General features: G+C 38.7%; 1 protein-coding gene across 6 annotated transcripts in view; it reads left to right on the forward strand.

The window, feature by feature from the left end:
* The window catches only part of MYB (MYB proto-oncogene, transcription factor), a 37,842-nt gene extending 16,110 nt beyond the window's left edge, over nt 1-21,732 (forward strand). For 2 of the 6 annotated variants that reach the window (XM_034962890.3, XM_034962891.3), the window contains exons 10-15: nt 1,477-1,619; nt 2,654-2,768; nt 2,859-2,984; nt 4,204-4,314; nt 5,783-5,890; nt 20,421-21,731. In XM_034962890.3, coding sequence (XP_034818781.1) covers nt 1,477-1,619; nt 2,654-2,768; nt 2,859-2,984; nt 4,204-4,314; nt 5,783-5,890; nt 20,421-20,537 — 720 coding nt within the window. In that variant the 3' untranslated portion in view covers nt 20,538-21,731. Of the gene's footprint in view, nt 1-1,476; nt 1,620-2,653; nt 2,769-2,858; nt 2,985-4,203; nt 4,315-4,978; nt 5,261-5,782; nt 5,891-20,420 lie in introns of all 6 variants that reach the window. The other 4 variants (XM_034962888.3, XM_034962889.3, XM_034962893.3 and 1 more) reach the window with 3 other exon arrangements.
* The last annotated feature ends 249 nt before the right edge of the window (nt 21,733-21,981 follow it).

A 21,981-nucleotide genomic window follows, 5' to 3' on the forward strand; every position in this document is an offset into this window, starting at 1 on the left:
TGCTGATTTCATTCTGTCGTTGAATCTAGCTGTTGCTAAGTTATACTGCCTCCCAAAGTTTAGGCTGTCTGCAGGCTAACTGTTGATTTTGGCATCATTCTCTCTCTTTTACTTTTGGGTGGTTTTGAAAGATAGTTGCATGAAACGTACTTTTATTTCCTTCAACACTAGAGTTTAACATTTCTGTCCCTTTCTTTTTCTCCCACCTGATCCCTCCCTTTAAAATTGTTAACATCATTTCTTCCTCGTTGTTCATTTATTCTTATGCGATTCACTGACCCAGGGGAGGAGGGAACCAAATTGTGTTTATATAACATTTGGGTTGCAACTAGAAAATTTAAAGCTAGAAAATTTAAAGGTTCCAATTCATCTTTAAGTGGAAGAGTTTGGGAAGAGGATGAGAAACAAATGCTTAAGGAAAAGAACATATTTTTAATTTCAGTTTCTCAACATTGGCTCTTTTGAGTTGTGCCATACTATTTTACTGGTGCAGTTTTTGCCAAGGAATATTTTTATTTCATACAGCTTTTTTAAGGCATGAAAATCACAATTCTTATCAGAGATTTGTGTTCCTAAATTATTTAAATAATTAAATTAATAGATAATTTGGCACTTTAAAACATTTTTCCAATTGTATCTGTTGAATTTGTTTCAAGAACAGATTTAGGTATGATATAGGTATATACATTTGGGAAACACTGAATCAAACAAAGTTACAAGTAGGTTTCTTAGCTGGGCATAGTGGCATGGGCCTGTAGTCCTAGCTACTGGGGAAGCTAAGGCAAGAGGATCGCCTAAGCACAGGAGTTCAAGTTCAGCCTGGTGAACATAGCGAGACCCCATTTCTTTAAAAACTTTTTTTTTTTAACTGCAGGCCTTCTCAGAGTTATTAATATGCCGTTGTGCCTTGTGAATTTCCAGGAGGAGATTACGATATGTTGTGTTTCCCAAATTTATTTTACCTTGGAATTGTTTAAGGAACACCTAGTTTTTTCCCAGAACTTTAGTGTTCTGAGAGAGACAGTTTATTATTCAAGAATTTTCCATTTAATGTAAACCTTCTGTAATACTAATTTTGGTTCATAGATTATTAAAGAGAAAAAACAAAGTATGAAAGGAAACTATTAATTATTAACTATTATTTTCCCCAAAATCACTAAAGCCTTTTAAATGTTAATAAAGAACACATCTCATTCTCTTTAATGACGTGTCATTTATTGAGAGTATTTTCTCACAGTTTTGCAAGTTTTTCAGCAATGACCCTAAATTTTATTTCTTGGAAACCACACCCAAATCCTGGGTGCTCAATTGAAATAAAACAATACCCTAGTCAATATAACATGCTTGTTAGCATCTTTATTATTTAATATAGTGGGTCAGTAAAACATTCTTGTTATCTAGGTGTGATTTTTAAATTGGGGAGAATAAAGAATTACCATCTAATCTAAGTATTTTTTTCTTTCTCTCCATATTTAGTTCTTAAACACTTCCAGTAACCATGAAAACTCAGACTTGGAAATGCCTTCTTTAACTTCCACCCCCCTCATTGGTCACAAATTGACTGTTACAACACCATTTCATAGAGACCAGACTGTGAAAACTCAAAAGGAAAATACTGTGTAAGTCTTTGGTTCAGGAATAAAATGATTTATCTTATTTACTTATATTTAATTAATGGAGTATAGTTCCCAGATGTCTGATCCACTTGTATGTGCATAATTTTACTGACTATTTATATATAATCATGTCTATTCCCACATTGAATATATCTGTCCTGGGCATATTACAACTACCTGCAGGTAGAAGATGGGAAGATAAACTAGATTCCTTTTGTAACTTACTCCAAAATTTCCTATATATGCACAAGTAGTTTTCATAAAACTTTTCCATTCAGTTTGTATGTTCCCTCCATAAGGCCTTCTTATGAAAGCCAGATTTTCAACCTCCTTTCCTCTCTAATTGTAAGCTTCAGAATAAGAACGAGTATGGTTTCTTACCTAGTTTGTATTTTTATTTAATTTTATTTGTTTATTATTTATTTATTTTTAGTTTGTATTTTTTAATCTTATTTTTTCTTTTTGAATTTATGTGTAGATAGGACCTCTTCTGACATCCCCAGGAATATTATATGATTAGAAGCCAAGGGATGAGTAAGCAGTCATTTTTATTCAATAAAGCCTTAATCAATTCAGAGAAATGGTAGAGAAAGTGTGAATTATCAGAAACCTTGAAAAGAAATGCACTGTTATTTCGAAGTACAAAAAGTAAATTTTAAAAGTTTAACATGTTTTGTAGTATGGGCTCTGTTTTCATGAATAGGGAAACCTGATTTGTAAATGACATCAGGTCTTCTTGATGCTCATAGTCTTATACAGATCATAGGCACTACATGTGTCTTCAGAGCCATTAAGGAAAGATGTTAAATCATTTAATGCTTTTAGTCTTCGAGGTATAATATTTTGAAATATTTGAAAATATGTGATATGCATATTCTCTTTTTCTTAACGAATAACGTGATTAATCAGCACACCCCAATTCCATATCCGGAACAGAGTTTATTGTATTCAGTGGAAAAATGTTAAATGTAACAGGTAAAGCCATGTAGGGACATTTATTCTTTTGTATTGAGCTACTGCTTGTTTTCTTTTTAAAGTTTTAGAACCCCAGCTATCAAAAGGTCAATCTTAGAAAGCTCTCCAAGAACTCCTACACCATTCAAACATGCACTTGCAGCTCAAGAAATTAAATACGGTCCCCTGAAGATGCTAGTAAGTTCTAGAAAAGTTTTTGGGTTTCATTGGTTTATTAGTCCCATCAGGAGTTCTCTCTGATGCAAAAATACCCACTCTTCCCTTTAGCCTCAGACACCCTCTCATCTAGTAGAAGATCTGCAGGATGTGATCAAACAGGAATCTGATGAATCTGGAATTGTTGCTGAGTTTCAAGAAAATGGACCACCCTTACTGAAGAAAATCAAACAAGAGGTAAACACGCAATCCTTTGGAAGCAACAAGCTGAGAATCCTGCCCCCTTTGTTCCTTGTGTGCAGCTTGATGTGTCTGCCATTGGCACTGTGCAACACCACCACTTTTCGTGCAAGATTTTCATACAAGGTGCAGCGAAAAGGTACTGCCAGACTGTAGGCATCATCAACCTTTCCTTTGGGAAGCCAAGCCATCTCTATCTACTTCATGTCTGGACAGAAAACATGCTAGAGAGTATCAAGAAAAGGGAGGGAAAGAGGTTTTTAATGTACTTTTAAACATTACTGATTATATAAAGTTGATATTTCATTTTTAGATGTGAAGAATTGGAATTTAAATGAAAATAATAGTATCTTTAATTAATTGTATTAAAAAAAGGGAGGCTGGGCGCGGTGGCTCACGCCTGTAATCCCAGCACTTTGGGAGGCCGAGGTGGGCAGATCACAAGGTCAGGAGATCGAGATCATCCTGGCTAACATGGTGAAACCCCGTATCTACTAAAAATACAAAAAAATTAGCTGGGTTTGGTGGCGGGCGCCTGTAGTACCAGCTACTCAGGAGTCTGAAGCAGGATTATGGTGTAAACCCGGGAGGCAGATCTTGCAGTGAGCCAAGATCGTACCACTGCACTCCAGCCTGGGCGACAGCAAGACTCCGTCTCAAAAAAAATAAAAATTAAAATTAAAAAAGGGAATCTAACCTGCAAGGATCAAAGTTTTAGCTTGTTGGCAACAGCTGTTTTCCACCAGGTTAGATACAGTGCTTCTTGAATTTATTTTCATATAAAGATAAGTATTTGGTTTTTTATAGCTAAAAATCTGATTTGATTATTTAGTAATGGAGAGTTTTACCAGAAGTGTGATTAAAAACCAGTCTTTTGTCACCAAAAGATCTTTTATGTCACCAAAATAAAATCCTTGACAGATACAACACTACTAGGTGTATCATTAAAATATATTCTTAATAGAATAAACACCTAGAATCAGAACATTGGTTGAAAACGTAGGAGCTTTACAGGGGCAGTAAATTTGGAGCTAGTCACATTTTAAATTTGCCATCAGTGTTTCTTTGTTGAATCCAGAAGATAGAGCAAATTGAGCTGATAGTGTAAGTTAGCAACATAGTTTTATAAAAGTATTTGAGGGACTGGCCAGAAATACACTCCTGACTGTACATGTTTCATAGGAAGTTCTAGAAACAACTTTCTATATGCTTTTAGGTGGAATCTCCAACTGATAAATCAGGAAACTTCTTCTGCTCACACCACTGGGAAGGGGACAGTCTGAATACCCAACTGTTCACGCAGACCTCGCCTGTGGCAGATGCACCGGTAAGTACGTGTGCACCAGCCCCCAAGTTGTTATGTGACACTGGTGCCTCACAAAATCCTGTGTGTGGCATAGGGCTGCTGCGGTTTCAGCACTCCCTCTTTAACACATCTTATTTCTAAATGTTCTCCTGCACATGATTTTTAAAAAATGATTATTAATGTAGAGTATAAAGTTGAGATTTTTTCATGTATTAGAAACATTGCAGACTTTTTCATTATTTGTTTTCTCATTATTTGAGTGCCTTGGCCATTTAAAAAAATCTACATGGATATAAAAACTATGTTCATTTATATATTTTCCTTTATTTGTCTTCTAAATAATATTGTCTTCTTGTTAAGTTGTCTCTTGTTTGGTTTGTGTAGCATCTCATATGGTATCAACCACGTTGTCTATAGTAGATGCCCAGTATTGTACCCAATTGCTTTGGGTTACTACCACCATTTTTAAAGTTTATAATTTGTGAAGGGTTGTCCTTATGTCTTAAGGAAAATCAGAGCTAATAACAACTGCTAAGATTTATTTAGTAGGTACTAAGTGGTAAGTACTGCTCTAGGGGCTTTCGATGAATTGATTCAGTTAATTCTCACAATTATCCTGTAAGGTTGGTATTATTTTTATTAATTTTTTTTTTTTTTGAGACGGAGTTTCGCTCTTGTTGCCCAGACTGGAGTGCAATGGCACGATTTCGGCTCACCGCAACCTCTGCCTCCCGGGTTCAAGCGATTCTCCTGCCTCAGTCTCCCGAGAAGCTGGGATTACAGGCACCCGCCACCACGCCCGGCTAATTTTGAATTTTTAGTAGAGACGGGGTTTCTCCATGTTGGTCAGGCTGGTCTTGAACTCCTGACCTCAGGTGATCTACCCGCCTCGGCCTCCCAAAGTGCTGGGATTACAGGCGTGAGCCACTGCGCCCGGCCAGGTGGGTATTATTATCATTTCTATTATGTCAACTGGAAAACAGAGGCACAAAGAGGCTTAGTCATTTGCTCAAGATTGTATACCTAATAAGGGATGGTGCTGGGTTGGAACTCAGAAGGTCTTGTTCTAAATTCCCTACTTTTCACCATTTTTTGCCAATAATTTATAGCTCTAAAATATTGATAGTTCTGTACCAATATATGAAATAAAGTGTTCTCTCCCCAGAACTTAGTAAATCTTCTATTTTGAAAGGCATGTATTTATTAATTCATTTAGCAGATGTTTTTTGAGTGCCTAACACATGCCTAGAACTCTGGGATCCCAAAGGAGCTTTGTGTTGTGGTGATGTTTGCCACAATGGGATTAAGGTTCAGACATAGTTGATTTCTCCTTTTAGCTCATAGTGGGGAGAATTTCTGGCAGATAAGTGCATTTTTTTATGCTAATGTGTATCATCTCATAGTAATCTACTCTCCACAGTGTTAGAAAAATGTTGGCTCTCATATTATCCAACCTCATTTAAATTTCAAATTATTCTCTTCCCTTTAGAATATTCTTACAAGCTCCGTTTTAATGGCACCAGCATCAGAAGATGAAGACAATGTTCTCAAAGCATTTACAGTACCTAAAAACAGGTCCCTGGCGAGCCCCTTGCAGGTAATTACTATTCCAACATTGGTATTTTAAAATTCATTCACTGAAAAACTGTCATCTTCGGTGGTGGTGGTGGTGGTGGTGATGGTAGTGCTGGTGGTCTGTTTTTCGTTTTCAACATTTTAGACATAGGGGAGTAATGCTTTTATACAATTCTTGATGTCTAGAAAAATCCAATAATTCCTTTTTGCTACTCATATGAGACATGCTAGAAATTTATCAGTGCAGATTCCCCAAAGCATGATGAAATGAAACATTTCTTACTGTGACTGAGACTAAGATGTATTACACGTGTGTCACTATCTTCTTCTGCCCTCAAATGTTTTATAAAAATGTATCAATATAGTTTACTTTATGTTCCAAATTTTTTATTTTTTATGCTGTATCCCTAGGCAACCAAAGCTCAGAGACTGTTCCAATTTTAAATGAAGTCTGAAATTAGTCAGACAGAAAATAATTGCAATGTATTTGACTGTCAGAATAAGAAAGTCAACTGTCAATGTTGTGAGGCCGATCTGAAGTTGACCATCTGCTGTCAGGTTTTAATATCAAAAGAGATTTCCCTTGTAACCCTAAAGTGGGTGTGTGTTGATGAAATATAACAAATTCCAAATTAATCCTGAGCCAAATGTAAATAAGAATGCAAATTTTGCTTCCCTAAATTATTTAAAGCAGTTTCTAACATTAAATAGCCCAATACCCAGCCACCTGCAGAGCCCTCTCCTCCATCCCCCTGTGCCTGCAGAGGGAAACTTCATAACCCTAGAGGAAGTGAAGAGCCTGGATTCAGAAGCTGAAGGTCATATTTCTTGCTGTAAGTTAAATGGCACGATCATAGGACAGCAGCCGTTGAGTCTGCCTATTACCTTAAAGGGATTTCCCATTCTTGTGATAGTTTCTCATTCCAAATTGTGAGAATCTGAAAACTTGCCCTGTTTAAGTATTTGTGATGCTTAGTTTTTCAGGGTTTTTTGTTGATGTTGCTTTGTTTTTTGAAACAGGGTCTTACCCTGTGGCCCAGGCTGGAGTGTAGTGGGGTGATCTCGGCTCACTGCAACCTCCGCCTCCCAGATTCAAGTGATTCTCATGCCTCAGCCTCCCAATTAGCTGGAATTACAGGTGTGAGCCACCGGCAACCCAGCTGTTTTTTTGTATTTTTGGATAGAGACAAGGTTTTGCCATGTTGGCCAGGCAGGTCTCGAATTCCTGGTTTCAAGTGATCTGCCCACCTCGGCCTCCTACAGTGCTGGGATTACAGGTGTGAGCTACTGCACCTGGCCAGTGCGTAGTATTATTTTAAAATAAGGATTGCAAGCACATTTTGTTTAATTAAATCAGATTGCTTCCTTCCTGGCCTCTCTCTGACAGCAGTTGTTTTGGTAAAATGGCTGTGGACTGGAGTGTGAGACAGGGAGTCAGTATTTATGGGGAATCTGGACAAGTTCCTGCGTCAGTGAGGCTGGAGTCGGCCCCGTGTGGAGAAGACTCAGAATACCACAAAGAGGCCAGACGCAGTGGCTCATGCCTGTAATCCCAGCACTTTGGGAGGCCAAGGCGGGTGGATAACTTGAGGTCAGGAGTTTGAGACCAGCCTGGCCAACACGGTGAAACCCCATCTCTACTAATCCCAGCTACTCGGGAGGCTGAGACAGGAGGATCGCTTGAACCCAGGAGGCAGAGGCTGCAGTGAGCCGAGATCATGACACTGCACTCCAGCCTGGGTGACAGAATGAGACTCCATCTCAAAAACAAGAATATCACAAAGAATTGGGAGATGAGGAAGAGAATGAACTCCACCCAGACATAAGAGGAACGCAGAAAGGGAGTTACAAAGATTTCAAGGCAAAGGGCAGCCATTTCAAAATTTTCATGAGAGCTGTTCTTAGGTCCAGAAGAAAAGCTTTTGCTTTTTTTTTTTTTTTTAATTATTCCCACCTAAGTTACTTGGCCCTTGGTTTCTAGAGAACAGAATTCAACTACTGCTATTAGTGTTTTAATTAAGTTAGATTAAGTTTTGCCTATATTTTCTAACCTAGTCTGGGGCCAACTTGTATTTGTAGTAGTATAGAAAAAGTCTGTTCTAAATTTCAAAAAGCCAACACATCAACATACTTGGGGACAATTACCATTACATAAGTTGAAACCCATAGTTCAGTATTGAGCTTTATCAGTATAATTGTATTTTATTTAATGGAAATATTGGTTATCTTTGAAACTCAAAATTAAGTTATAGCTCTATTTTATTAATCTGTATTCTCCTGTCTATCAGTGAGTCATATTGGCACTTTATGGATTCTAACATCTGTACACTGAGATTAAGTTGTGTATGGTGAAGGTAATATTTGTCAATTCTATCAAACTCTGAATAATTGGGACTTGAAAGTTAATTTTAGAGTCAATACTCCTGTCTAAACCATATAGTTTACTGGTTTACACTGACCAGATATATTTTAATAATCTGCTATAAAGCCAGGCTCAGTGGCTCATGCCTGTAATCACAATACTTTCGGAAGCCAAGACTGGAGGATAGCTTGAGACCAGGAGTTTGAGACCAGCCTGGGCAACATAGCGAGACTCAGTCTCCATTAAAAAATAATTAGCTGGGCTGGGCGTGGTGGCTCACACCTGTAATCCCAGCACTTTTGGAGGCCGAGACGGGCAGATCACGAGGTCAGGAGATCGAGACCATCCTGGCTAACACGGTGAAACCCCGTCTCTACTAAAAATACAAAAAAATTAGCCGGGCGTAGTGGCCGGCACCTGTAGTCCCAGCTACTTGGGAGGCTGAGGCAGGAGAATGACATGAACCCGGGAGGCGGAGCTTGCAGTGAGCTGAGATAGCACCACTACACTCCAGCCTGGGTGACTGAGCGAGACTCCATCTCAAAAAATAATAATAATTATTATAATAATAATTAGCTGGGTGTAGTGGTACACACCTGTAATCCTAGCTACTTGGGAGGCTAGGGCAGGAGGATCCCTTAAGCCCAGGAGTTCGAGGTTACAGTGAGCTATGATTATACCCCTGCACTCTAGCCTGGGAGATAAGAGCAAGACCTTGTCTCTAAGTAACTTTTTTTAAGGCCAGCCGCGGTAGCTCACGCCTGTAATCCCAGCACTTTGGGAGGCAGGGGCGGGTGGATCACAAGGTCAGGAGTTTGAGACCAACCTGGCCAACATGGTGAAACCCTGTCTTTACTAAAAATACAAAAAAATAGCCAGGCATGGTGGTGCACACATGTAATCCCAGCTACTTGGGAGGCTGCGGCAGGAGAATTGCTTGAACCCAGGAAGTGAAAGTTGCAGTCAGCCCAGATCGTGCCATTGCACTCCAGCCTAGGCAATAGAGTGAGACTCCATCTCAAACAAACAAACAAAAAAAATTTAATCTGCTATAATAGATACTAATTTATTTTAAGAAATACTTAGTGAATGTTGTTCTACATACTTGCCAGTTGGGAGGAAAAAAGAAATACTCACTAAATGAATGAATGTTATACACCAAGTATCTCCTTCATTTTATGTCCTGGAGTTCTAGCTTCTGATACCACAGAAATATATGATTTCTAAAATGTTTCAGACTGTTGTGATAAGTATTGGAAAATGCATCAAGTGACTCTAAATATTTAAACATACATCGCCTATATTTCATATAATCCTGACTCAATAATATTTCTATAGATGTTTTTATGCAATTTGGTAATTTTGTTTGTTTAAAACACAGTGCTATTTCATATATTTCTATTGATAATTCAGTTTGACCTAATTAGGCATATTTCTCACACATGATATTATTGAACATATTGCACATTTATTAAATGATATGTATTTTACTTAAGAGTACTTTATATAATCTATAATTTTTGTAATTTGTACTTATAATAAATCAAATATTAAGTGGGATTTTAGCCAAACCATCTAGACATTTTTGTCATAATGCTTTTATTAAAACAGCAAAATAGGAGTTTCAAAATATTTTAAAATTTGAATACTTCTAAAATGTAAAATGTTTGCAACTGGTGTAATGCAGTTGATCGTCTGTCCCTCTAAACTGTCTAAATAACTTAGGTGCAAGAACAGTTTATTGAAGAACACAGGAACTGCGCAATTCTGTGTTTTATCATTTCAGTTTTAATCACCCCGGCTTGACTATGGCAATAACATTTTAGACAAGCAATTATTACTATTTTTGACGCCCATATACTGGGCCATTATGGTTTTGCTTCTAACATACATATAAATGCACATGCAATATGTATAAATTACGTTTGCTGTTTTAAAATTAGAAATGCCAAGAAGCTATGTGTTTGACATTTTATTATAAATTTTGTACACACATAGAAGTATGGAAAATATACTATGTTCTAGAGTCAACAATTGTTATCATTTTTGCCATATTTACCTCATCTCTTTTTTTTTTTTTTTTTTTTTTTTTTTGAGATGGAATCTCATTCTGTTGCCCAGGCTGGGGTGCAGTGACGCGATCTCAGCTCACTGTAACCTCTGCCTCCCAGGTTCAAGCGATTCTCCTGCCTCAGTCCCCTGAGTAGCTGGGACTACAGACATCTGCCTGGCTAATTTTTGTATTTTTAGTAGAGATAGGGTTTCACCATGTTGGCTAGGCTGGTCTCGAACTGCTGACCTCAAGTGATCCATCTGCCTCAGCCTCCCAAAGTGCTGGGATTATAGATGTGAGCCACCATGCCTGGCCTACCTCATCTCTTTTTTATGAAGTTTTTATTTTTATTTTTTAATTTTTTTTTTTTTTTTTTTTTGAGACAGCGTCTTGTTCTGTCACCCAGGCTGGAGTGCAGTGGCACGATCTCGGCTCACTGCAACCTCCACCTCTTGGGTTCAAGTGATTCTTCTGCCTTAGCCTCTCGAGTAGCTGGGACTACAGGCGCTTGTCACCATGCCGGCTAATTTTTGGTATTTTTAGTAGGGACGGGGTTTCACCGTGTTAGCCAGGATGGTCTCGATCTCCTGACCTCATGATCGGCCCGCCTTGGCCTACCAAACTGCGGGGATTACAGACATGAGCCACTGCACCCGGCCAGTTTTTTATTTTTTATTTTTTTGAGACAAGGCCTTGCTCTGTCACCCAGGCTGGAGTGCAGTGGCAAGATCATGGCTCACTGCAGCCTACCTCCTGGACTCAAGCAATCCTCCTACCTCAGCCTCCTGAGTAGCTGGGACTATAGGCACATGCCACCATGACCAGCTAGTTTTTTTTTTTTTTTTTTAGAGATGGGGTCTCCCTGTGTTGCCCAGCCCAGCCTCAAACTCCTGGGCTCAAGCAATCCTTCTGCCTTGACCTCCCAAAGTGCTGGGATTACAGGCAGGAGCCACCCTGCCCAGCCTGAAGTATTTTAAAGTAAATTCCAACTAATATAACATTTTATTCTCACGTACTTCCAGATGTGTCTCTATAAATAGACATTTTTATATATAACCTAATACCATCGTTACATATTTAACAATAATTCTTTAATCTTCTCATTCTCAGGTGTATTTAAATTTTCCCATTAATCCAAAAAAGAATCAAAATTGAAACAATTTCACACATTGCATTTGGTTAAGCCTCTTAAATCTCTTTTACTCTCTAGTCCAGTGCTGTCTAATAGAACTTCTACGGTGATGTGAAGGAAATATCTAACATGCTGCTATCCACTATGATAGCCAGTGGCTTTTGAGCACTTGAAATATGGCAAGTGCTGCCGAGGAGCAGAATTTTTAATTTGAATGAATTTAAGTTGCTTTAATTTAATAGCCACATTTCCTTACTCTCTTACTGGAATCAGCCATTTCCACATGGTGCTCTGAATCCTCTTAGTGAGAAATGGTACATAGACACCAAAATCAGGGTGCTAAGTCTGTCCATTGTTATGTGGTTTGTCATTGAGATACAAATAATTTTTTTTGTTTTGTTTTGAGACAGAGTCTCACTCTGTCACCCAGACTGCAGTGCAGTGGTACAATCTTGGCTTACTGCAACCACCACCTCCTGGGTCCAAGCTATTCTCCTGCCTCAGTTTCCCAAGTAGTTGGGATTACAGGCACCCACCACCACACTCAGCTAATTTTCATATTTTTAGTAGAGACATGGTTTCACCATGTTGGCCAGGCCAGGCTCAAACTCCCAACCTCAGGTGACCTGCCTGTCTCAGCCTCCCAAAGTGCTAGGATTACAGGCGTGAACCGCCACACCCAGCCAAGACTCAGTGAATTTTAATAATCCAGAGCTCTCCATGTATCCCCTAATCTATAATCTACAGTGCTTAAATAGAGGCTTTTATAAGCCATTATGTACACTCATGTTATGTTTGTTTTTTTAATTACTTAGTCTTTTTCCAAAAGGAATTTGCAACAGCTACATAATCTTATAATTGTTATGTTTCTTTTATATTTTCATAGTTGTTTTAATTTTAAATTGTAAAAGCAAACAGGATATTCTTATAATAAAAATGTTCTGAGATGTTTTTCATATTTGTGTCTTTCATGTGGCTCAGAATATATGAGATTTTCATGTCATATCATTGTCAGTATTCAGCCTTTTCTCCACATTGTGTGGGATAGAGGATAGAGTCTAGAAGCTTATAAAATGGTCACAAATGAGGAAGTAGAGAAAACATTCAGCCTAGAAAGCGTGCATTTGTGGTAGGAAAGGCACTGTGGAATGCTGCTGGATTCTGCCGTTCAGTAGTTACCCGAGAGAGACCGAGGCAGACGCATAGCTCCCTCCTCAGCAAGGAGAAAAGAGTTGCCTGCTTTCCTCAGCGTGCTTTCCATTTCCTTTGTTTTGAAATAAGCACATTATGCTAATCAACTTTCCTTAAGGTAGACATTTTTATTGGTAGATCAAAAACTGTGCTTTAAGTTATAAGCCTTCTGAACTTCTGTATTTTTCTCTTAAATTATAATTTCCTTTTATTCCTATTTAAAACCCAAGTGTAAAAGATGTGTTCATAGGCTTTCTACTCACTCACTTTCCTCTTTTTCGTAACCACAGAATGACAGCCTTAAATTTTAATTTCCTGACTTGGCTTGCCCATGGCCTGACTTTTTTAAAACAAAGAGTTTAAGTTAAAGAAATTTCTCCAGCCATTATTATTTAAACACATTTACACAGTATCAAAGAATTTAAAAATGTTGCTAGCAGTTGATACTCCCCTCAGCTTTCGGTTCAGCGTGTTTTAGATTGCTCCTATTTTGTTATTTGTCTATGAACTTTTATATTTTTCAAAAAAATAAGGCAAGCCCTTTTTGCCTGATAGGCACTGCTGAGCAGTATAATAAACAAGCATGGGGGCAACAGAACCTGGGTTCCAGGCTAGACTCCACCGTTTTCAAATGGCATGACTTTAATTCATCAAGTGAACACAATTAAGCAAATTATAAGTTTGGGACCATGGAATATCCTTCACTCATCACACAGGTTACTGTGAAGATCAAATGGATATAATATTGCTTTCAAGATGGCGGCACACTTGCCACTATACACAGGTGATATTATTAGGCAGAGTCACCGCATAGTCCCTGTCCTTGAAATGCAGGCAAGGAGCCCTCACCAAAGGCCAGGGTGGTTTTTTGTTTTTCGGGTTTTTGTTTGTTTTTTTCATTGTGGTATATTATTTCCTCTGGCATGCTATTCCCTGTCCCACTCTTACAGAACTGTGTCAGTGGGTCACCAAAAGAGAGAGCTGATTCAACTGATTCCTTGAAATAAATGTAGTCAGACCTCGCGGTATGATGGAGATGAAGCAACTGATTTACTGGTTTTCTCTATTTTTCTGCTGTTCGTGTTGTCATTTAAACAGACATGGAAACCGTCTGCACACGACAGAGATCTTTCCGAGCCTTTTTCATCTAGTGTGCTGTGCTGACCCGCTCCCCTGGATGCCTGCACACTCATTTGGTTCTCCCTTTTGGTCACTTTTTTCCACTTACCCTGGCAGAAATTCATGTGGCTGTCAGTAGTAATTCAGTGACCTGCTTTCAAAAAATGTTATAAATTAAGCAGCTTTTCTGTGTATAGCTTTTGGGTTGAACTGAGAAGGGCTAAGTGAAGGGAGAAGCTATGTTGAGCTCAGAGTCAGAATGCCCTGCCCCAGACATTTTGAGATGTGAATTTTTCATTTGTTTTGTTTGGTGACACTTAGAGAGAATAAACATTCTGAGATAAAAATCTTCCTTGGGCAGGCCAGCAAAGATAGAATTGCTTTAGAGCAATTTGGCACTTGGTCTTAATCTTAATAGTTTGGAACTCATATGTGACTAAGGAAAAGGATATTGCAAAAAGTTGTGCCACCCTAGGCTATATGATATAAACTTAGAAAGTCTATCAACATGAAAGGTGAAGAGACCTCTAGAGACATCGGGGACAAACTCCAAATTTGGGAAAGGTCCATCCACATTTGCAATTGTTAGTTAGGCTTGGGAAGTGGAGTCATTGGTGGATGAGGCAACTTCCAGTCACCGTCTCGATTTTTATTTCCCTAACTTTTAAGATTATTTTCTATAGAAAATCAGTAGTGCTGAAGTTGGAGTCATTTAATTGATTTGTGCCAACCTAGGGAAGCATTTACTCTCGAGAAAAGTTTGGTAACCATTAATCTTACCTTAGCAACATTTCAGTTTAAGCTTATCTCTGACTTTCCAAAGACAACTAAAGATTTCTACAGTCTCTCTTATAACTGATCCATTTTTTCAAAAGATGTCCCTTTGGGAAGGAATTCTCATTTTTAGAATTTTAGTCCAGAGGAAGTATTTTTTTTTTCAGATAGGTGAAATAGAATAAGCAGAAAATTCTTATTTTTTACTGTTTTAGATACCATTGATGCCTGCTTATTTTAAAACAAAACACAATAAAAACATGATACCATCTGATGAGTTGCTTTGGTTTTACTTTTTTTTTTTTTTTTTTTTTTAGTTTATACAAGTTTCTTATTAGGTCAGCAAATTGTAAAACACATAATTTGCCAAGGCTTTTGAAGCCAGCAGATACTGGGTGAAGTTGCTATATGAATATAATAAGAAGAACCGTTTTTGTTCAGCTTGATGAAAAAACTATTCATGTTCTAAATGAAAATGTGAAGATCATCTAATTCTGACAGAAAACCACCTGTGGACATGGTCTTGTTTCTTTTTATTTCTTCTGTTTTCTACAAAGGATGGCAATATTTATTTAAAGTGCTTTAACAGGATATCCCAGTTAAAGCTTTGACAGACTGTTTATAGTTCACTTCTGCCCAGGGGCAATTAAAGGCACATTACAGGATAAGCGAGATGACTCCCCGGCCACAGGAGGAGGATGTGTGGGTAGGATTATTAATGTTGAAATGAATTATGATAGAGTGACATGTCTGCAAGAGCACCATGGGTTAGTAACTTAACAAGAATTCATATGCAGAAACCCATAATTCTCAGCAGTTCTTTAGGGTAAATGAAACTAAAGTTTAGGGAGAGAGAACAAGGAGAATTTGCAAAGATATGTATGACAGTATTTAAAAATGTTCTTCCAGCACAAAGACATTAATCTTCCTTTGTCAAAATAATTCTTTCTGCATGAAAAGTTGGCATGGGGCTCCCAGGCTTCAGGTAAGATGGGAGAAAGGGAGCGTTTCTTTTTTTTTGTACCAAAGGACTCAATCTTCTGATCTTCCTTGACTTTCACGACATAGGCATATGTCTACTCTGACCAGTTTGTTTCATTTATTGTGGTAAGATGTGCTTGTCTTGTGCTTTCCTGGTGCAGAAAAGGAGCTGCCTCGCTCATGCTTGGTGGCCTTTTTGTTCCTACACACAGTGGTTCTCGTACATGGTGGCTACCACATCCTGGTGTTTGTCTATACTGGGAGAATCAGGCGTTCCAAGTCATCTTGGCTGCCCTAGCTCTGAGCTTCAGGGGATATATGACTCAGAAATGCTATGCTTTCTGGAATTTGGATATTTCATTTTTATTTGTTTCTTGGTAAATTCTCTTTTGACTTAGGAGAAGCTAACTATTTGGAAAGGTCTCTCAGAACTCTAATTACAAATATATGGTACCTTCTTTATATTGATCTCATTTTTAAATACCTAGTCCTGGAGGAAGAGCTAAATATGAATACAGTGATGAGCTGTGTAGGGGATCTCACAGGAACACAGTCAGATTTCAAGTTGAAAATAGATTCAGTTGATAATACTTAGTACTAGATTCTCCTGAATCGACTTTGGGAATTCTGAGTCAACCTAAGGACTATATTACAAAGGATCAGACCTTGACTTTTAGGCCAGGTGTAGTGGCTCATGCCTGTAATCCCAACACTTTAGGAAGCCGAGGCAAGTGGATCACTTCAGTCCAGGAGGTTGAGACCAGCCTGTGCAACACAGCGAGACCCTGTCTCTACCAAAAATACAAAAATTAGCCAGGTGTAGTGTAGCACCTGCCTGTAGTCTGAGCTACTGAGGAGGCTGAGGTTGGAGAATCAACTTTAACCCCAGAGATGGAGGCTGCAGTGAGCTGTGATCATACCAGCCTGGGCAAGGAGCAAGACCCTCTCTCAAAAACAAAAACAAAAAAGACACAGAACTTGACTTTTAACAGGAGGCATAGTAATAGCAAGCATAAGATTGTTTTAACATAGCATTTAAGGTAATTTACGCATTTAGAAAATTAATTCTGGCTGGTTGTATTAGCTTATCCTTAATCCTAACACTATGAGAGGCCAAGGCAGGAAGATCACCTGAGGCCAGGAGTTTGAGACCAGCCTAGGCAACATAGCGAGACCCCCGCTCTCTACAAAAAATTTTTTTTAAAAAACATAGCTGGGCATGGTGACACACTCCTGTAGTCCCAGCTACTCAGGAGGCTGAGGTGGGAGGCTCGCTTGAGCCCAGGAGTTTGAGGGAGCTGTGATCACGCCCCTGCACTCCAGCCTGGGCAACAGAATGAGGCCCTATATCTAAAAAAAAGAAAAATGGACAAGAAAATTCTATATTGATTGAAGCCCAGCTAAATAGAAAAAAAAAAAATTCTAATAGGCCATTTTAAAGACTTTGGAAAAATTCTTAGCTAGAGTAAAACAGAAGCAGTCCTTTCTTTCCTGGTTCTCACATCTCCATTCTCACCTTCATTCCCCTTCCCCTCCATTTGTTTCAAGTATTTTTCTTTTCTATGTGTGTCTTTATGTAAATTTAAATTTACATACAAGATATTATGATATTAAGATATTTCATTCTGCTTCCTGTTTTGTCACTTGTTCTTTAAGATCCAAGTCCTTGGCTCCATGTGCATCTAATCCTTGCCATAAGCCCTGCATCGTACTTCATATTCACCATATTGAACTATTCACCCTCAAGTAGTCACTATTAAATGTCACACTGTTGTAGCGACTACAAATGCAAGCTCAGTAACTGAAAAGATAACATTAAATTTTGTTTTTTAATTGGTTTCCTGTGTCAATTTCATGTTTCAGGAATTTGTATGGACAGATAGACACCAGAGAGATATGTGTATTTCACCTGCATGCTTGAGGCTAGAGAAACATGATTTATTCAGAACTATTTCAAATACTGTAACTAACCTGGTAATTTTGTTTAGGAAAACATTAAATTCGGAATAGAAGGCAATTCAGAATACCTGTCTGTTATCTTTGTCTTGTCATTTTTGAGATACTCAGTTCCTGGAAAATATTATGATAATCCATCTTGCTATGTAGTATTTCAAGTTATATGTTGAGCCTCTGAGCTTGCAGAGTGAACATTTCTATTCATAGACAGTGCTGTTGACATCAGTGGGGAGATGGCACAAGCTTTGTGCCCTAGGAAAGTTTAAAAGCTAGAACATTACACTGCAAACCCTATGTCAGGAAACTTTGTTGCAGCAACTAGGCAAGGAAACCCTACCACTGTACCCATACCTTGTTTTAGTAGAATTATGTTTCTTTGCTAAGAAGTCTGGTGACTCTCACACCCCATCTCAGCACTTTCCTGGATTCCAAGGCCCTGGTGCCCTGAGCACACAACTTCCCAGGTTCCTTTTATTGTTCCTGATAAGAACTCGAATTAGAGGCAGCGTCAGGTACTCACCAGGGGTGTGGTCCCATGGGTGACATTCTTGCTCCATCATTTCTTACCCGGGTAACCTTGAGTATGGCGCCTAAATCCTCTCTTCCTTTCAAATTGCCTGGTCTGTAAAATGGATGCAGTGAATGGTAGCTATGCCACAGGTGTTTTGTGTGAGAATTAAATGAGAGGAGTTATATCAATAACACTTAGAGGCATGCGGTGCCTATAGTGAGGGCTTGTTTTATGTTGTCGTTTAACCCTTTCTTTCTCAGCCCTCCCCCCCTCCACATCCCCTCCCACTGGCAATGTACAAATTGCAGCTTCCTGCCTCTTTCCTGCTATCTCGCTCCCTGGATGACATCCCTGCGTTTCCACCTCTCTCTCCCCTAATCTTAGCTGTTTTCACCCTTTCCCCACAGCATTGCCTTGACAGTTCCTCAGTGTCCCATCCCCTCTTCCCATGGACAACACCACAAACCTGCGCACACGGCCTGTTATTATTCCTCCTGTTTCACCTGTGTCCATTCTGTCTCATAAAGGACACTGCAGGCTCTGAACAGCTAAGGCCTTTCTTATTCTTTTGTCCCATGGAAAATAATCCCTCCAGATAGCAATACCAGGAATAGTGCCTTTTCTAACCCACTGGTTTCCTTTTGAGCTTACAGCCACCAAATCTTATATCTGTTTGTTTCTGTTCCCCTCTCTGCATTGACTGCTAGAGAGATCAGAGTCAAGCAGGAGGTTACATCTAGCTGGGGCACTGTGCTTTATGCCAGGTGTTTCGTGTGCAAATCTCATACCATCTTCATGTTACAGTTGTTCCTTAGTGTCCATGGGGGATTTGTTTCAGAACCCGCAAGGACACCAAAGTCCAGGGATGCTCAAGTCCCTGATATAAAATAGCATTGTGTTTGCATATAATCTACACACATCTTACCATATAATTTTTTTTATTATTTGTATACATTCGTGGGGTACAAGTGTAATTTTGTTACATGGATATATTGCATAGTGGTCAAATTCGAGGCTGTGAGTGTATTTATCGTTGGAATAATGTACATTGTACCCGTTCATTGCTGTATACTTTAAATCATCTCTAGATTACTTATAATAGCTAATACAATGTAAATGCTATGGAAATAGTTGTTATATTGTTAGGGGATAATGACAAGGAAAACACCTATACATGTTCAATACACAGCAATTATTTTTTTCTGAATATTTTTGATCTGCCATTGATTGAATCTATGGATGTGGAACCCACAGATATGGGACCCACAGATGCAGAGGGCCAACTGTGTTTATTTTTTCCAAATTTGTTTCCCTATTATGACTTCTTTATACACATTTTTAAACTCTGTTGTCTTGTATTTCTTTTCTAATCATCTTACATCCTTTTGGAAACCAAGTGGGGCATAAATAGTACATGTTTGCATTTGAGGCAACACAGAGGCATCGCAGGAGCTGGAGACAGCAAAGTTCAAAGCCAGTCCACCACTTACCTACAGAGTGGCCTTGGGCAAGTTACCTGCATTTTCTGTCTCCATTCTCGAGCCTGTCTAGAGAGAGAATGAACCTGCCTCCCGAGGTGATGGTGCTGTTTTAATGAAATAATGCATGTGAAATGTGAAGTGCCACTGTCCCTGGCATGGAGATGCTGTCCTTAGATATTAGGTCCATCTTGTATCTTCTAGTGTATCTTTAAAAATTAAACTATACTGGCTTCATGCCTGTAATCTCAGCACTTTGGGAGGCCAAGACCGGCAGATCACTTGAGTCCAGGAGTTCAAGACCAACCTGGGCAACATGGTGAAACCCTGTCTCTACAGAAAATACAAAAATTAGTGGGGCTTGGTGGCACGTGCCTGTAGTCCCAGCTGCTTGGGTAGCTGAGGTAGGAGGATCACTTGAGCCCGGGAGGCTGAGGCTACAGTGAGCTGTGATTGCACCAATACCGATCAGCCTGGTATGACAGAGCATGACTCTGTCTCAAAAAAAAAAGGAAAAAAATTAAACTATACTGATAAATATTTCTGAAGTAATTGATGAAAACATATATATGACACTTAGCAGGTGTTGATCAATTCCAGTGCGTGCATGAGCTGCTTTGCACTGTGGCTACGGCACTCAGCAGTTTGCTTAGTGAGTAGATAGCCATAGCTCACTTTAGGTATCTGGAGAATAATGCTCATTCCTATCTCCAGCTTTGTAAAATTGCCTAATAGACGGAAGGCATTAAAATATGAAGATGGGATTATATCTTATGAAGCTGCTTGGAATGGGTTTTCCCTCTTAACAAATAATTTCTGATCATCCATATCCCTTAAGAACACCGGATTTCTGGGGGCCAGGGAGGTAAGATTCTATCTGACAAAGCCTTCCTGGTGTCAACCACTTGCCATCTGTTGGTCAGTGCTGGCCCTGCTGGGTCTATAGAATGAGCTTCTTTGTCTGACGCTCCTGTTGCCGTCCCTTTCTCCATCAGCCTTGTAGCAGTACCTGGGAACCTGCATCCTGTGGAAAGATGGAGGAGCAGATGACAGCTTCCAGTCAAGCTCGTAAATACGTGAATGCATTCTCAGCCCGGACACTGGTCATGTGAGACATTTCCAGAAAAGCATTATGGTTTTCAGAACACTTCAAGTTGACTTGGGATATATCATTCCTCAACATGAAACTTTTCATGAATGGGAGAAGAACCTATTTTTGTTGTGGTACAACAGTTGAGAGCAGCACCAAGTGCATTTAGTTGAATGAAGTCTTATTGGATTTCACCCAACTAAAAGGATTTTTAAAAATAAATAACAGTCTTACCTAAATTATTAGGTAATGAATTGTAGCCAGTTGTTAATATCTTAATGCAGATTTTTTAAAAAAAAAAACATAAAATGATTTATCTGTATTTTAAAGGATCCAACAGATCAGTATTTTTTCCTGTGATGGGTTTTTTGAAATTTTACACATTAAAAGGTACTCCAGTATTTCACTTTTCTCGATCACTAAACATATGCATATATTTTTAAAAATCAGTAAAAGCATTACTCTAAGTGTAGACTTAATACCATGAGACATTTAATCCAGATTGTAAATGCTCATTTATGGTTAATGACATTGAAGGTACATTTATTGTACCGAACCATTTTATGAGTTTTCTGTTAGCTTGCTTTAAAAATTATTACTGTAAGAAATAGTTTTATAAAAAATTATATTTTTATTCAGTAATTTAATTTTGTAAATGCCAAATGAAAAACGTTTTTTGCTGCTATGGTCTTAGCCTGTAGACATGCTGCTAGTATCAGAGGGGCAGTAGAGCTTGGACGGAAAGAAAAGAAACTTGGTGTTAGGTAATTGACTATGCACTAGTATTTCAGACTTTTTAATTTTATATATATATACATTTTTTTTCCTTCTGCAATACATTTGAAAACTTGTTTGGGAGACTCTGCATTTTTTATTGTGGTTTTTTTGTTATTGTTGGTTTATACAAGCATGCGTTGCACTTCTTTTTTGGGAGATGTGTGTTGTTGATGTTCTATGTTTTGTTTTGAGTGTAGCCTGACTGTTTTATAATTTGGGAGTTCTGCATTTGATCCGCATCCCCTGTGGTTTCTAAGTGTATGGTCTCAGAACTGTTGCATGGATCCTGTGTTTGCAACTGGGGAGACAGAGACTGTGGTTGATAGCCAGTCACTGCCTTAAGAACATTTGATGCAAGATGGCCAGCACTGAACTTTTGAGATATGACGGTGTACTTACTGCCTTGTAGCAAAATAAAGATGCGCCCTTATTTTACCTACTTTTGTTTTCTCTCTTATTTGTCACTATGGACAACAGTTACACTTTAAAGAAAATGGAGCAGACTCAAAGCACTTTCCTCTAATAATTGCACACCATATGCACTTCGTATGAAGAAGCCAGGAATCATTACAATGGAGAAGAAAGAACAAGCAAACCGAGTTAAATAGTTCACAAACAATCACATGGACAATGGGGAGGAATCTTCCAGAATGCATCAGTCAGGGTCTAGCGGCATTTGAATGCGGATG

The sequence above is a fragment of the Pan paniscus genome, chromosome 5 (genome assembly GCF_029289425.2).
Source record: "Pan paniscus chromosome 5, NHGRI_mPanPan1-v2.0_pri, whole genome shotgun sequence".
In the NCBI taxonomy this organism is placed as follows: Eukaryota; Metazoa; Chordata; class Mammalia; order Primates; family Hominidae; genus Pan; species Pan paniscus.